This window comes from Myripristis murdjan, chromosome 4 (genome assembly GCF_902150065.1).
Source record: "Myripristis murdjan chromosome 4, fMyrMur1.1, whole genome shotgun sequence".
Taxonomy (NCBI): domain Eukaryota; kingdom Metazoa; phylum Chordata; class Actinopteri; order Holocentriformes; family Holocentridae; genus Myripristis; species Myripristis murdjan.
The window spans coordinates 35060032-35077022 of NC_043983.1; the positions used below are offsets into that span (position 1 = coordinate 35060032).

At 45.4% G+C, this 16991-nt stretch overlaps 1 protein-coding gene across 1 annotated transcript in view; it reads left to right on the forward strand.

Moving 5' to 3' along the window:
• The window catches only part of frem1b (Fras1 related extracellular matrix 1b), a 68527-nt gene that overhangs the window by 30572 nt on the left and 20964 nt on the right, over window positions 1-16991 (forward strand). The window contains exons 20-24 of the mRNA XM_030048798.1: window positions 464-608; window positions 4005-4146; window positions 4765-4969; window positions 6616-6880; window positions 14901-15321. Of these exons, the coding sequence (XP_029904658.1) occupies window positions 464-608; window positions 4005-4146; window positions 4765-4969; window positions 6616-6880; window positions 14901-15321 (1178 nt within the window). The remainder of the gene's footprint in view (window positions 1-463; window positions 609-4004; window positions 4147-4764; window positions 4970-6615; window positions 6881-14900; window positions 15322-16991) is intronic.

Consider the following 16991-nt stretch of genomic DNA (forward strand, 5'->3'; position numbering starts at 1 on the left):
TATAGCAACAGCAGCATCAATAATTGTGATAATAACATAATTACAGTGAAAAAAATCAACAGTAAAAATGATAATAGTGATTAAAATAATGATAATAACATGAAAAAAGGGGGATACAAAGAAAAACAAACACATTGCTGTTAAAGGTGTGTGTCATGGCGTGGCACGGTGTTTGTGTTGAAGCTTTAGCTCTTCAGAATAAAAGCAAGCCTTGGAGTATTTCAGTTTTTTTTTTTTTTAAGTTTCAGATGGTTCATCCACAGCGCACGTTTTTTTGGAGGCGTGGAGGATTTCCAGGGTTCAGCTTCCTGTTTGTTTCTGTTTACGTCCTGCGCTGCCCTGTTTCTTCATGACCTCGCCTCAGTCCTCCTCCTCCTCCTCCTCCTCCTCCTCCTCCTCCTCCTCCTCCTCCTCCTCCGTTATCCCTGCCCTCCCGTTCACCTGCCCCCCCCCTCCTCTGCAGGCATGAAGATCACGTACATGCACGATGACACGGAAACCCTGAAGGACGTCTTGACGCTGCAGCTGACAGATGGTGTTCACACAGTCCAGGGGACGGCGCAGGTCGCCGTGCTACCAGCCAACGACGAGAAGCCACGGCTGCTCAAGTAAGGGGGAGGCGCACACACACACACACACACACACACACACACATACACCCCACCCATCCACCCCCACACCCTTCAGCCCGCCTGCCTGCCTTCGGCTCGTGTGTTTGTGGCAGGTCGCTTTGGTTCACTGCAAAAAATGTCCACCCAAAAAGTCATTTACTCCCATATTCAGAGTTCAGATCTTGTTTTTTCCTTAAAACAAGTTAAAAAAGAGAGAAAGAAAAACAGATACACTTATTTCTTCAAAACCCCTCAAATTTCAAAACTCAAATTAAGGTGATGCATCAAGAACAAATTCAGGTATTGGTTGTGATAATTATGATAATTAAGCACCTCAAATGTGGCCTCAAATCTTGAAGAAAAATCGGCCCGTGGGATGAAATAATCCCACCTGTTTGCCCCTCCAGTGTACCAGTTTCCAGAATTTTCCTGAATCAAGTGTCACTTTCCTGATCCCAGTGCGGCTGATCTGCCTTGTTTCAGCAGATTTACATTTAACAAGTGAAACTGCATTGAAAACAGTGGGATTAGCTCATTCCAGTGGGATTATATCATCCCACTTGCAGATTTTTTGTTTTTTTTACGTTGTTTGAAGAAAAACAGGATTTGAACACTGAAGATGAGCCTGAATGTTAATCTGCAGATTTTTTGCCTCAGTCAGTTTGTTCATCAAACTGTGTCTCTGCACTGGCAGATGATTTTGTGCTTATTTAATAAATCAAAAATTAGCAGTCAAATAATCACTATTTTAATTATTAGTCTTTTGTCATATCTAATATTTTTCTACTAATTAATCCAACCAGTCAGGCTGCATTTACATGTGCATACTGCATATCTGAATATCTTAATTTTTTCAATACTTTGCAATGCTTATACTATTTATATATCATTTTATACTTTATACTAACTTCAAAAAGAGGCTCTGTTGTTTATTTATTAATATTGTACCTTTTTTTTTTTTTAAAGTAGTGTTTTATGTAAAATATGTCCTATGGAAGCAAACTAACAATTTTAAGTTCTTGTATTATATCTCATTTATTTATTATTTTTTTAAAAAGAGAGAATTAAGTTTAATAGTATGTTTTGTGCAACATTTCTGTACAAGGGGCTTAACATTAATTTAAAACAAATTAATGATAATACCACTGCCACTAATAGCACCATTGCTACTGCTACTACTACCACTACCATTACTACTGATAATATGAATATGAATTTTTAAAAAATAAATCAGTTTTAAAAATTACAAATCAATTTTGGGGATTTTCTTTTCTTCCAATGTGCTGCACAAAATAATTAAATGAATTTACATGTAAGCAGCTGCACAAAATAAATTTCTTAAAGCGAACGTGTTGCTGTGAGGCTGTGAGGCTGTGGCGGGACAGCAGAGAGAAATTCACTTTGTCGTTGTTGTTGTTGTTGTTCTGGAGGGAGTGATTTGTTCCCAGATGTTTGTTGAAAACAAAAGAACGAATCGAGAGAAATTAGTTTTAAATTTTTCAAAATGATCTGCTAAGTTGAGTGAAATAATTTGACCCATAAAAACACGGCGAGCTGAGGAGGAGGCGGCCCGGGACGCAGGAGCCGGCGGGACGGGACGGGACGGGGCGAGGTGAGGGGAGGCAGAGGGGACAGAGGGGACGGGTGTGTGTGTGTGTGTGTGTGTTGGGTGGGTGGGTGGGGGGGTCAACCCAACCTGTGTGTGCAGATGTTTCGGGACGCTTGGTGTGGAGGGAAAATCGCCCCCCACCTCCCTCTGCTGTATTTTCATTTGAACGAGTGATTAGGAATTTACATCCTTGACTGGGTTCCCTGTCCTGTCCTGCCCCCCGCCCCTCACACACACACACACACACACACACACACGCTCGCTCGCTCTCTGTGGCTGGCGTGTTGTTCTGAGCCAGTGCGCTGGCACAGGCCGGCCTGGTCCTGTAAAGTTCGGCGGGGCAGAAGTAACGCCGCGGTTTGGCAGCTGCCCGCCTCCTTGTTTGCGTCGTCCTGCAGGATGGAAGTGACAGTCGCTCCTGCGCGGGATTTTACTTCCGAATGAGGAAGCAGGCAGACGGTTTGTGCTGCTCAGCCTGGAAACCTCTGGGAAACCTCCCAACGCTCCTGCCCCGCCCCCCCGGCCCACCCCGCCCCCCCCTCCCGGCCGCTGGAGGAGCCGCTTCCGCCCCGTGCAAACATCCCAACCTTCCCCCGTGTGTTTGAATCTGAACCTGCTTTACTTCTTCTTCTTCTTCTCTCAGCCACAGCGAAGGAACGAGCTGCAGCTTTCATTTTCATTTCTAGATCAGCGCACTGACAAGCAACCAGGAGGTCAAAGGTCACCGCACACCATGAGACACAAAACCCTGAACATGGCTTTAATTTTCCCTTACATTTCCCATGAATACACACACACACACCACACTGCACACACACACTGCACACACACACTGCTCACTCCCGGGTCCCCACCTGCTGGGACCTGTGACATAAAACAGAATCATGATATTACAGTCATTATAATGATAATAATCGTGTGAAATACAGTTTTGCAGTCAGAGCGATTTTTAACATCTGATTTTCATTCGGAGAGGTTTTGTTGCCCCGTCTGCCGTTTAGTGGAGAGCCCGTCTGAGCAGGGACAGATCTAGATTTTTAATTATTATTATTATTAATATTATTATTATTTTCTCGTTTCCCTGCAGCGCTCGGGCTTCTGTGGTTGTGGTGCAAAAGCTGTTTTTTCTTTGAGTGCTTCATTTTCACCTCAAACTTTAAAAAATAAAAAAAGAAAAAGAGTTGAGGTTAATGAGCTCTTCATTTCAAGATTGAACCCTTTAATTCAGCTTTACATTCAGATGACACACCACAAAGTTTCATAATCCATGCACAAATCCCTTTAATCTCTTTGACTGTTGCCGTCTTCAAAACTCAAATTAAGGCGATGCTTCAAGAATAAATTCAGGTATTGGTTTTGTTAATTATCAGCACTAAGGAGAAAATAATGTTCAGCTCCTCGACTGTGGCCTCAAATCTTGTTTTTCTTCAAACAAGGTAAAAAAAAAAAAAAAAATCGGCCAGTGGGATGAGATAATCCCACTTTCAAGCATCATTTTCTCGATCCTAGTCGCTAATCTGCCGTGTCACTCACTCGCTCAATGGGTGCCCATTGAAATGCAGCGGCCATGTTAAACACTGACTGGTTTATGAGGCAAAGGGGACGAATGAGACGGTAACGGAGGTGAGGATGGAACCAGGTACTGAGATCTGCTCTGAACACCACAGAAGAAGAGGCAGACAGATGAGCCTGTCCTGTTGCAGGAAGTGGACTCGGGTTTGTTTCCAGGTTTTTCAGGCTCCTCTCTCCTGACCGTCCCGTCTTCTTCGGTGGTGTTTGTGCAGGAACGGCGGGCTGCAGGTGGAGTCGCTGCAGAGCCGCGTCGTCTCCAGCGTCGCTCTGCAGGCCCACGACCTCGACACGCCGCCCGCAAGCCTCTACTACGTCCTGAACGCCACGCCGCGCTTCGGCACGCTGCAGCTCAAGGTCAGCGTGTGTGTGTGTGTGTGTGTGTGTGTGTGTGCACTCTTGTACTTCTGTCCTTGTGAGACATTTGACGTTTAGACATTCAGAGTGAGGACATTCCTGTGAGGTGAGTTTCACCTGAGGCTTGCTGCTGAAAATAAAAACACAGAGAGAGTTAGTGACGTGTCTGCCTGCTGCTGAGGAGGAGGAGGAGGAGGAGGGGGAGGGGGAGGGGGAGGCGGCGGCGTCGGCTCTGTGATGATGACGCAGGATGAAGGTTCATGCAGAGGCCAGTCAGTCACGAAAAACCTGTAAAAGTCAGTAAATTTGAAAACTCAAGTCCTGGGCTTTGAGGAAAACTAGGTAAAAGTTTTGGAAAAGTCAGAGAAATCTGACTTTTAAGACTTCCTTTAAGATCTCTGCTGTGTGTGTGTGTGTGTGTGTGTGTGTGTGTGTGTGTGTGTGTGTGTGTGTTTGTGTTCCTTAAAAATAAAAATCCAGAAACGTCCTGTGATTCTGGACGAGCTGCTGGAGAATAACCTGAGCCTTTCTCAAGCGTCTGCAGGACTTCAGTTAACCTGAGCAGTGTGTGTGTGTGTGTGCGTGTGTGCGTGCGTGTGTGTGTGTGTGTGTGCGCAGACCGAGTCGGGCTGGACCGAGCTGGCAGCCGCTCACAACTTCACGCAGGAGGACGTGGACATGAACCGCCTGTGGTACACACACACCGCCGCCGCCGCCGCCGCCGGGTTCAAAGGTCACGACAGCTTCCGCTTCCACCTCAGCGACCTGGACAACGAGACGCCGGCACACAGCTTCTTCATCTCCGTCCACACCGTCCAGAAAGGTCAGAGGTCATCCGCTCTGGAGCCTAAACTGAGTAGTAGAGTCCTGTTCTAATAAGTAGACTTACAGTAGAGCGCCATTCAAATTTATTATGAAGGAGGAATTCAAGAGATTCCCATTGTTGTACTAAAGTATACATCAGTAGACTCCCATTGAAATGTAGCATGCTACTGTAGAATTAAGTGTGCTGAAGTGTAATTCAATGGACTCCCATTGAAATGAAGCATGCTGAAGTAGAATTACAATAGAATGCCATTGTAATTTATTATGAAGGAAGAATTCAAGAGATTCCCATTGTTATACTAAAGTATAAAAAAGTAGACTCCCATTGAAATGTAGCATGCTACTGTAGAATTATGTGTGCTGAAGTGTAATTCAATGGACTCCCACTGAAATGAAGCACTCCGTGGTCTCCCATTGAAATGCAGCATGCTAAAACAGAAACTGTACAATCCAGTTATAATTTAACACGCAGAGGGCCACGAGTTTAACACAACAACAATAAGAACATATGCATGTACACACACTCACACACACACACACACACACACACACACAGGGTAGCTGTCCACACCCCGGCCCTGCGTGCTCCCTCGCCGCCCCCCCCCCCCCCCCGTCCCGCTGGCCTCCTCATGCATTATGGAGCAGCCGTGCCGCCCCGCCGCTCGCCGTGCCAGCTTTGCCAGTCGGGTGCACACGGCGCGGAGCGGCGCGGCGAGGCGAGGGCTCGGCCCTGCTGGCACCGGGCCGTCCCGTCCTGCAGGAGCGGAGGTGAGAAACGCTCGGCAGCGGGACGAACCTCCTCGGCGAGTGAATAATTAACGGGCGGGAGACGGAGCAGCTGTGGAGCGGCGTCGGCCCGGCCTCCTCTGGGCGCTCGCCTCTCCTCCGGGCGCGCCCCGCCTCCTCCGCCTCCTTCCTGCCCAAACAACTTATTTTTAAGCGCGCCTCTTTGGCCGTCTCCTCTGGCTTTGTTTCAGCTCGCCGGGTTGGAGCTTAAACATCCACCGGTCCACTTTCAGCTCCACGTCGCCTCAGCGCGTGCCAGTCACAGCTCCTGCAGCACCTGTGTTTTTAGCACTTGTGGCTCTGGTGGGATTTGAACCCCTAACCCCCCAAACATTGTTAGTGCCTTGCTCAACTTGCAGAGCGACAGGATGACAGCACAGTGGAGTCCCAGTGTAACGCAGCATGATAAAGTAGACCCAAGTAGATTCTAAAGTTTAGATTTATCTTTATTGCAGTCGACTAAAATGTTTTTTTCACACTTTTAGATTTAGTCTCAGGTTTAGTTTCAGTGAAATTTGAGCTTTACACTGCAAAAATCTCCATTTTAGAAAGTGATTCAGTTTTGTGTTCGGTGTTAAAATCTTCTATAAACGAGATTAAAAAAAAATTTGGAGAGGGTTTATCTCATCCCGCTGGCAGATTTTTGGTCATGTTTGAAGGAAAAGATTTTAACATGAAACTGGATGATGTGTAAATATTTTTTGATGACTTTTTTATTATCCTAACCTTTATTATTTCCACCCATCGCAGCAGAGATGTTGCTGAATCTCTGACACTAAACACCTCCACCTCCTCCTCCTCCTCCTCTCTGGTCTTCATACTAACTGACCTTTGACCTCTGCCGACCTGTGACCTCAGGTGAGCTGGTGCTGCAGACCCGGGCGGTGCGGCTGGCGGAGGGGCGGCGCTTCGTCCTCAACACGGACGTCCTGCTGGCGGCGGACTCGGCCGGGCGTCCGGACGAGCTCATCTTCACCGTGTCCGTCCCGCCGCGGCACGGGCTGGTGCACGGCGTGCAGCGCCCCGGCGTGCCCCTGCTCACCTTCAGCCAGCTGGACGTGGCGGCCCACCGGGTGTGTTACACCCACGACAACAGCCACGCCTCCGAGAGGGACTCGTTCAGGTGAGAGCAGCGAGACGTCACACACACACACACACACACACACACACACACACACACACACAGACTCTGAGTGTGTCACACTTTACTGAACACATGTGGACTTCAGAATTCATCCATTAAAAATCCTCATTTATGTCACTGCTCTGATGATGTGACGCTGACACGGCGTCCTGTGGTGGACCAGTGGGTGACACTGCTGCTCAAACTGGTTTCACTGAGGTTCCCCCTTTGAAATATTTTTTCACTCAAGTTCCCCCTGAGCAGTGCAAAAAAAAAAAAAAAAAAAGGTAAAAAAAAATGGTAGAAAAAAAAAAATCCTACAGAAAGAGGGTCAGTCCAGTTGGTCCTGACCAGTTGAGCCTCCTGTGGTCAGAGGGTCAGTCCAGCTCCATCAGTGTGAACCAACAACCTGATGCTGAGCAGATTCTCTTGTTTGTGTTTCTGCTTCTTCTTCTCTTCTTCCTCCTTGTTTCCAGCTTCAACCACTGATCCACTTTCTGGATTTGTTTGGTCTCGTCTTCCCGCTCAGAGCGAACAAACGTCCTCGCTCCACGACCACGGCAGCAGATTGAAACCACACACACACACACCTGACACCTTCATCACTGCATCTTACCAAGATTATTTGTCTTTTTTCAAGTCAAAAATGTCTTATTTCTAGTCAAAATATCTCATTACACTTAAAATAAGACATGATCACCTCAGAAGTAACTTGTTTTTACACAATTGTCTCTTGTTTCAAGTGAAAATTTGCTTGTTTCATTGGCAAAATGTGTTTCTTGTTTCTAGCTAATTTTCACTTATTTCAAGTGAATTTTCACTTTTTCCACTGGCAAATTTTGCCAATGAAACAAGCAAATTTTCACTTGTTTCAAGTGAATTTTCACTTGAAACAAGTGAAAATTGTCTAAAAACAAGTTACTTCTGAGGTGATCATGTCTTATTTTAAGTGTAATGAGATATTTTGACTAGGAATAAGACATTTTTGACTTGAAATAAGACAAATAATCTTGGTAAGATTTTGCGTTTTTACAGTGCATGTGCTTCATCAAACTGACATTTACAGCTTTATTGAACTATTGCACGGTTTGCCTTGATGCGGGGCTGACATGCAGACCAGCACAGTGTCCAGTGAGCTGATGTTTGGCAGACATGTTGAACACAGCGCAGAACACGGGCTGACTCAGCGTTTCTCTTCACTTTCTGCAGGTTGTAACACAAAACTCACTCCCTCATGTCTCCTTGTAGCTTTTAGCAGCTGAAAAGAGAACAAATGTTGAATTTTTCCACATCGCACCGAGCAGCAGGCAGGCAGTGAAACGTGGGAATTCAACAACAACAACAACAACAACAAGGATATCTATAAACCCAAAGTCGGTGTTTAGTCGTGGCGCTCAGGCGGAGCAGCTGTCCTCTTTGACTCCGTCCTCCCAGTCAAGTGATGCTATTTTGCAGCGCAGCGGGAGGCCGTGCACACGTCGGGAGAATAAACGCCGCATTATTTGCCCACATATTGTGAGAGGATATTTTTTGCCAGCGCCGCGCCCGAAAAAGTATCACACACAACATTTGGCCGACGAAAAAACTGGGCACCGACCAGAGAGCGAGGAGAAGTGTCAGGAGACGAGAGGCTTTTCTGCTGCAGTATGTTTATGTGCTTTTCCAGCCAATTTGGCAGGCAGAGGAGTTTGGGTGAGGGGGGGGGGGGGGGGGGGGGGGGGAGGGGGTCGAGAGGGTGAGAGAGAGAGAGAGAGAGAGAGAGAGAGAGAGAGAGAGAGCTAGGCTGAGAGTGTGAGGCTGACCTGGTGTGTCTGGAGACCCGGGGTTTGTCACCCAGCCCTCTGCCCCAACCTGCTGGCTAGCTGGCTCCCATCACCAGGTCAGATCACAGCCAGCAGCCTGGCAGACAGACAAGCACACAGACACACAGACAGACAGACAGACAGACAGAGGGAGAGAGAGAGGGAGAGAGAGAGAGAGAGAGAGAGACAGACAGAGAGAGACAGACAGACAGACAGACAGAGAGAGAGAGAGAGAGAGAGACAGCTGCCTCATCAGCTGGACGCTGTCCGACTGGCTCCACTGAAATAGTGACATGGATCATATCTACATATAATATGGATTATAATTATGGTTTGGCAACAACATGCCATAACTGTTCATACCAATAAAACAGAACTGGATTAAACTGAAAAAAAAAAAAAAACTGAATTGAGAGGGAGAGAGAGACAGGCAGACAGACAGATTATATTTTATACAATCAATTTAAAAAATAAAACCTGTAAATCTCACTGTAAATCACGTTGGGCAGAAAGGCGGCTCAGGGCAAAGAGCTTTCTGTCAGGACAAGAGGTCAAAGGTCAGAGCTGGGATTAGGGACAGGCGTTTGGACAGGAAGTGTCTGAGCTGTGCCAGAGGACGTCTGCTGCTCCGTCCACGTCTCAGCAAGCAGCATTTCCTTCTGACTGAATCCCACAGAAAGAGAACTTCTACACTTCATAGTTTTTTTCTCTATATATTTTTTTCTCCCGTCAGCGCCCCTCATACGCCGTCATCTACGCCTTTACCTCTCTGGAAGTCCACATTTAACTCTGTCGTTGCAGGTGTTAGCGACCAAAGACACAAAAAGCAAACGCAAAGTACCTTCTGTGACATCACCGAGGGGGCGGGGCCAGAGTGCACCATGCATGAACGTTTCCACCTCTAGAGGGCAGCGCAGCGCAGGTGTCCTGCTGGTGTGGAGCCACTAAACTATGACTGTGTCCCAATTCAGGGTCTGCATCCTTTGAGCCGGACTTCAGACGAAGCGTCCTCCCCGTCAATCAAATGGGACGGTCTAGCCTTCCTGGTCGCGTAACCACCGTTACCATGACAACAAACTCTGGAGACAGAAAGATAACGTTTCTTTCTGTCAGACAAGACAGAACAGTAAAGAAAGGGGTTTGGTTTAATTATATGGCGTTGGATGTTCAAATGAGTAAAAACTGAATATTTTATAATAGAGAAATCTGAATTTAGATGCCGCCGTGGTCATGTCAGTTAACTTTTTTCGACTGAGCAGCAGCACGCAAAGCATCTTGGGATACGGGAGCCCGAGAAGGATAGTCGCGGTGCATCCTCCGAATCGGCTACCTACGGCTGAAAAGGAGGACGCATTTGAAATGCGAATTTGAAGGATCCTTCGACTTTGGATGAATTGGGACAGGCCTTCGCGCAGTGTCCCTGAATTGGGACACAGCTTATGACTGTGTTTACCAGGTCTTTAGTATCCCGGGACATGATGTTTACATGGAACACAGAGAAACCCGGTTCTTCATATCCCTGTATTCATGATAAATACCAGGAACCCGTTTTCTGATCACTGCGTCTTCTCTGCACAGGCGTGTCTTACGTCTTTTACGTCTTTAGTTTACAACAGATTGAGCAGGAAGTGTGATGTATTTATTATATTTAGAAGTCAGACAAACATGAGAGCTCTGTGGCTTCTAGCGGGCTCAGCGTTAGGAAATAGCAGCTACGGCTCGTCCACTTCATCTTCAGCAACGGGAGGCGAGAGCGACAACACGTCACCGACTTTGACAGGTATCCGGCTGTCGCTGCCACCACGCGGGACAAGGCCACAGTGGATGAAAATACATAGCCGTGACTGGTGGGATGGGATGGTTCTCATGGAGTTTACACGCGGTGGGCAGCCGTCAGAGACCGGGATAAGACGTATACATCGATTCATCAATGTCTTGCAATATATTTTTTCACAATTCAATATCGATTCAGAAAAGCCTCTGAATCGATTCAACCACCTAACCAGTAGGGGGCGCGGTGAGCAACTCCTCCGTGTGATTCGCGTTGTACAGACAGAGGCCGCACTGAACACAGCAACAACATGGAAGCAAGTAGCAGCAGCGTTACGTCGGCGCCTGTGACTTTAAAATGTGACGTTTGGGCTCATTTTGGATTTAAATGTAACACAGGAAACAGACAAGAGTCAAGTCGTGTGTAAACTGTGCCAGGCAGTATTAAGGTACTGCAGTAATACCACGAACCTGCGCAGCCACCTTAGCCGACACCATGGCGATGTCATGCAGCAACCTGTGGCTAAACCAAACAGATGCAACTCCACACATCCTTTATCCTTTAAGCATTAGCTATTACACGAGAGGGTGAGCTTGATGCTAACAGGCGCATCACTGAAGTGACAATAATGACGGTCAGGCACACCCTCTCGTGTAATAATTTGATTATACAACTATTACTAACAAAATAAATGTATAATCAAAATGTATTCGTACTGTGGGCATTTTGCTCTCAAAATATAAAAGTTTTTTTTAGCCAGTATTCTCTCCGTTTCTGTGGAAATACCTGAGATCTGACGTTAACTAGTCCTTGACAGCCAGCATGTTTTCTAGACATCGTGATTTCCCAAACTGAATAAATACCACACATCAACAAAAAACTGCTCTGCTAGCTCAATCATGTTGTAACTAGAATATCCGCTGGAAAAAATATTTTTTTCATGAACTGATAAGTTATACTTCTGCTGACTTCTCAGTCATTTTTAATCTAACAGTTGCCGTGAGCGACTCACCAACACAGCTGATTTTTATCTACAACCAACTTATATGAACAGTTATATTTAAATACAGGCTACTGCTTTCCAGTGTCGGCCAGAACAAACGTCTGTCTCTTCATAAACTCAGCGGCAGATGTTTTATTTCAGCTGGCGGTGTGTCACTCCAAGTTAACGTCAGCTCCGATTAATGTGGCTAAGCAGCAAAAATTATTTGTGCATTTCGACTTATTACTGAATCGATATCGAAGTGTTTAAATCAATATCGAATCAAATCGAAATCGAATCGAATTGTTACCTAAAGAATCGAAATCAAATTGAATCGTGAGGTTCTTAAAATTACCCAGCCCTACTATACATGCTCCAGTGTCCCGGCTTCTATCGGAGCACTGCAGGCGGCAAAACCGGGTTTCTTGAAACCGGGAAAAGGGCATAACCCGGTTTCTGAATTCAGGATATGGTGTTTACATGCACAAACACAAAAACAGGAACCTTAAAAAACCCAATCAAAGTATACTGTGGTGTTCAGTGTGGACACAGCCTGTCCACACTAACTAACAAGAAATCATTTTCTCACCTACAATATAGAAGGAACATAGAAACAAAAGAAGACACCATTTCCATGTGTTGGAACTCACTTCCAAACAGAATCTATAGATTTGTGGTTTGGCTGAATTATGCATTTTAATATAAATCTTGTTCTTCTGATCTGTCTCAAAAAACATTGTTTTGATCGGAGTGTTTTTGGTGGCTGTGCTCACGCAGTCACCAGACTCTGCGATGGGACAGCTTCTCAGAAGGAGAATGGTCGCAGTCGGGACGTGTGGAGGGGTTTAGCAGCTACGCGCTCTGATTGGCCCGGCGCCCCTCGCTGGGCACCAGGGGAAGTGTATTTTGGTGAAAATGAACAAACAGGGCCGCAGCTCTTCAGACGGGACATTTTGGTGAAACTGTCGAGGAGCGATTCTGCTTTTGAATCACAACTGTTGTCTTTTCTGAAGATTTTCCTGTTTGAACCTCATTTCTCAAATCACCAGAAAACCAGCGGAGAGGTACAGACTGTCCTCCTCTGTCAGCGTTAAATCTCCACATATAACACCTGCAGCGCCACCTAGAGGGAGCCTGAAGCGACTACGCTGCTGTTTTAGAGCTTCGGCACTTATTAATGCTTCATAATTACTTAGCCATAAAAAAATGGATTTCTCTCTGTGTGTGTGTGTGTGTGTGTGTGTGTGTGTGTGTGTGTGTGTGTGTGTGTGTGTGAGAGAGAGATACTTCTGAGTCTCTACTTTGAATGTGTTATTAAATGTTTCAGTGTTGGCAGGATAAAATAATTTAGTGTATGTGTGTGTGTGTGTGTGTGTGTGTGTGTAGGGTGGTCAGTGTGACACCAGCCTGTCAAAAAAAAAAAAAAAGAAAGAAAGAAAGAAAGAAAGCTATAGACTGATCCAGTTTTCTGTTTGTTGTTGCAACAAACATTATTACAAAAACTACATCACATAACCCTTTTAAACCTGAGCAACTACACTTCAATTTTTTGAATTTATTTATTTATTTTATGTTTTTATGGAGGATGTGTGGGGGGGAAAGTGATGAGCAAAAAAAAAGGAATGTAAGGAAAAAATTAGGGGGGGAAATGCAAAATTACCAGAAAATTGGCAAAAAGTTACTTTTAAATTTGCAACAGAGAAAAAATGAAAAATTATGAGAAAACTACAGTTAGAATGATAAAAATGATCAATTTAAAAGTCAGATCAGTGATGCTGGATTGACGTCAGGGTTTTTTTGCTTAGGCGTCTTAAGACTGTGTGTGTGTGTGTGTGTGTGTGTGTGTGTGTGTGTGTGTGTGTGTGTGTGTGTGTGTTTGTGTGTTGTATTGGGACAGATCAGGATGCTGGGTTGTTGTGGCAGCAGTGACTCAGGTGCGGCCACATCTGAACATCCACCTGTGTGTGTGTGTGTGTGTGTGTGTGTGTGTGTGGTGCTGGCTCGGCTGCCGGGCAGAAGGTGTTTTCGGCGGCGGCGTTGTGCTGACAGCAGATGATGAATGGTTATTATTAGGAGAATAACAACAGGGCTGCACGGCGGCCAGAGAGCCGCGTACAGACGGCCGTCCCTGGGCAAATATGGCCGACACTGCAGCCAGATGTTACACTGGGACCTGCTTGTGTGTGTGTGTGTGTGTAAGTGTGTGTGTGTGTGTGTGTGTGTGTGTGTGTGTGTGTGTGTGTGTGTGTGTGAGATGGCCGGTGTGCAGTGCCTGGGGCAGTTTGTCAGCTGCAGGGCTGAGAGGCAGATTGTCTTGGCACAGGGTTGAGGGCTAAAATCTGCACACACACACGTACACACTGTGTTTTTCAGGTCCACTGCATTGTCAATTGTCATGTAGTGTGTGTGTGTGTGTGTGTGTGTGTGTGTGAGCTGGTGAACACACAGCAAGGCTCACCAAATGGGAAACAGGCTCTTTTGAGTGATTTATGACTGCAGACTGAAGCTTGTGTCTCTGTGACTCCGGGGAGAGAAACAGCATTAATTAAAATTATTATAAATATTTTATAACCTTATCGTGTATTTAGAAGCTTATTTTTCTTATTTCTCATGTGAAACAACAAATAAATTAAAAAAAAAAAAAAATCCACAAGTGCAATGACTTTAAAGTGGAAAATCAGGGAGGTTTGTGTTTTTATTCCCAGCCTCTCGTCTCTGTGGTGAGAGCAGCTGTCAGTCAAACAGAGTGGGCGGGGCTTGGATGGAGTTTAAAGTTTCGGTTTTCTGTTGAGTTGCGGCATTTGCCGCTGCTCATGCTAACCACCCAGCTCTTCTTCTGCTGTTTATTTAACATTTTCTGTTTTTACTGAGAGGATCACAATGTCGACTTTCATATCACATTCAACAACACAAACGTGCATAAATATATAATATATGATATATACAACATGTGCATAAACTGAACGACATAAAAGGACAGAAACTAGAATATATGTATATAATCGTGACGGTAAAGTTGATGTTTGAGGCCTGACACTCAAAGTACATCAGAACATCTTTAATAAAAAATATTTAAATTAGGATTTTGCTTTTTGGAAATGGCCCACATCGATTTGACCAAAATTTCAAAACCTCACAGCAACTGGAAAAAAATCATAATAACAAAATAAAGGTGACTAAGTGACTCAGTATTGTTATTATTATCATTATTATTATTATTATTATTATTATTATTATTATTTATAAAAGATAGAGTTTGATCTCTTTTTCTCTTTATTCTAACCAAAGTAGAGACATTAAACGCATCACTTCCTGTGCAGCAGGGAAGAGCCACCAGACACCAGGCAGTGTTTTTAACTGGATATAGATTGGGTCACTGCAGTAAAATTACACAAATTACACAAATCATTATACTCAAATTATTGTTGTAACATTAATAAAACAGTGGCTTCTACTTCGTTTCAGTTTTGTCGTCACCAACGGCGACTCGTCCCGCAGCGGCACCCTGCACTTCACCATCGAGCACGGCGACCGCGTCCCCCCCACCCTGAGCCGCAACGCTGGCCTGCGGCTGCAGGACGGCACCACGGCGGCCATCACCTCCGAGCAGCTGCAGCTCACCGACCCCGACACCGCCGCCGCCAACCTGACCTACGCCATCACGCAGCCGCCGCGCCACGGCAGACTGCTGCTGAGGGGAGCCCCGCTGCCGCCGCCGCTCAGCTTCAGCCAGACGGACGTGGACGAGCTGAGCCTGGCCTACCGGCACGACCCGGGCAGCCCGGCCGACATCGACAGGTTCTACTTCCTGCCGACGGACGGAAACAACAGAGGATACCTGGAGTTCGGCCAACTGAGGGAGGAGCCTGCTGTCTTTAATATACAGGTGAGCTGCACACACACACACGCACGCACGCACGCATGCAGCATAAATACATTAAAATATTTTATGCATCAAATACACCCAAAAATAAATATAAATTCAAAATATTTGTGTCAAGAATGAGAGCTTTATTGTGAAAATGCAATAATATGCAGTGAGGAAACTATTATTTCCAGTCTTTTTTAATTTGGCGTTTTCTTAATAATTTTATTTTGGTGTTCTGGCTGTTGTAATATTATTCTACCTGCTTTCCCGTGGTAAGTACCTCCACCGTTCATCACAGGTGAGTTCTGTTTTGTTTGTGAAGGAAACCTGTGTTTACACGGCGCTGCGTTCAGGTCCCGCTGGAACAACAGAACAGGCTGATGTCCTGTTGCTGCGACTTGGAGGCGTTCGTGTTTTTCCAGTCGGCAGTTTGTAGTTTACTGTAAGGCTCTAAACCCTGAACCCTGAACCCACAGACATGGAGCGGGTAGAGCCGGCGAGGGCTTTTGGTTCACAGCAAATTGGAGTATTTCCAGGTGGTTCACGTTGCCATGGCAACAGCAGTAAATGTTAAGGGATGTCACGGCAACAGCAGAAGAGTTTGGCTGTGTCCGAAATCACTCACTCACTCCCCCCTCCCTACTCACTATATAGGGAATTCAATGTAGTGGACTATACAGTGACTCAACAGCGGACCGTTTCGGACACGACCGTTCCGCAATGCATGATGGGATATATTGCCTGGTTAGTGACCATCGGATGTTCACTACATTTCGTGGTGGATTGTGGGATACATCCAGTGGACTATATAGTGAACATTAATAATCACTAAACATTCAGACACCCCTACAAAATGGCATAACCACTATATAGTGCACTATATAGTGGTTAGGGAGTGATTTCGGACACAACCTTTGTCTCCATCAGGAGAACTGATGCATGGCTAACAGAAACCTTCTGTTTTCAAGAAAACGAATCAAAGAATTGTGAAAATAACCTTTTGGTTCTTCATTTGGACTGAAATTTAATATTACTTTATTAGCAACAGCACAGCTAATTAGCAAATGTTAAACTTAAGCTTGCAATCATTTTTAAGTAACTTTAGAGTGAAACACCCCTGAACCCTGAACTCTAAACCCTGAACCTTAAACCCTAAACCCTGAACCTCTGAACCTTAAACACTGAACCCTGAACTCTAAACCCTGAACCTTAAACCCTGAACCCTGAATAATAAACTCTAAACCCTGAACCCTGAATTATAAACTGTAAACCCTGAACCCTGAACCCTAAACTGTAAATCCTGAACCTTAAACTCTAAACCCTGAACCTTAAACTCTAAACCTTGAACCTCTGAACCTGAAACGCTGAACCCTAAACTCTAAACCCTGACCCTTAAACCCTGAACCCTGAATGATAAACTCTAAACCCTGAACCCTGAATTATAAATTCTAAACCCTGAACCCTAAACTGTAAATCCTGAACCTTAAACTCTAAACCCTGAACCTTAAACTCTAAACCCAGAACCTCAAACTCTAAACCCAGAACCTCTAAACCTTTAACGCTCAACCCTGAACTCTAAACCGTGACCCTTAAACTCTAAACCCTGAAGCCCTGAACCTTTAACTCTAAAACCTGAATGTCTGAACCTTAAACCCTGAATCCGAAACTCCAAGCCGTGAACCTCTGAA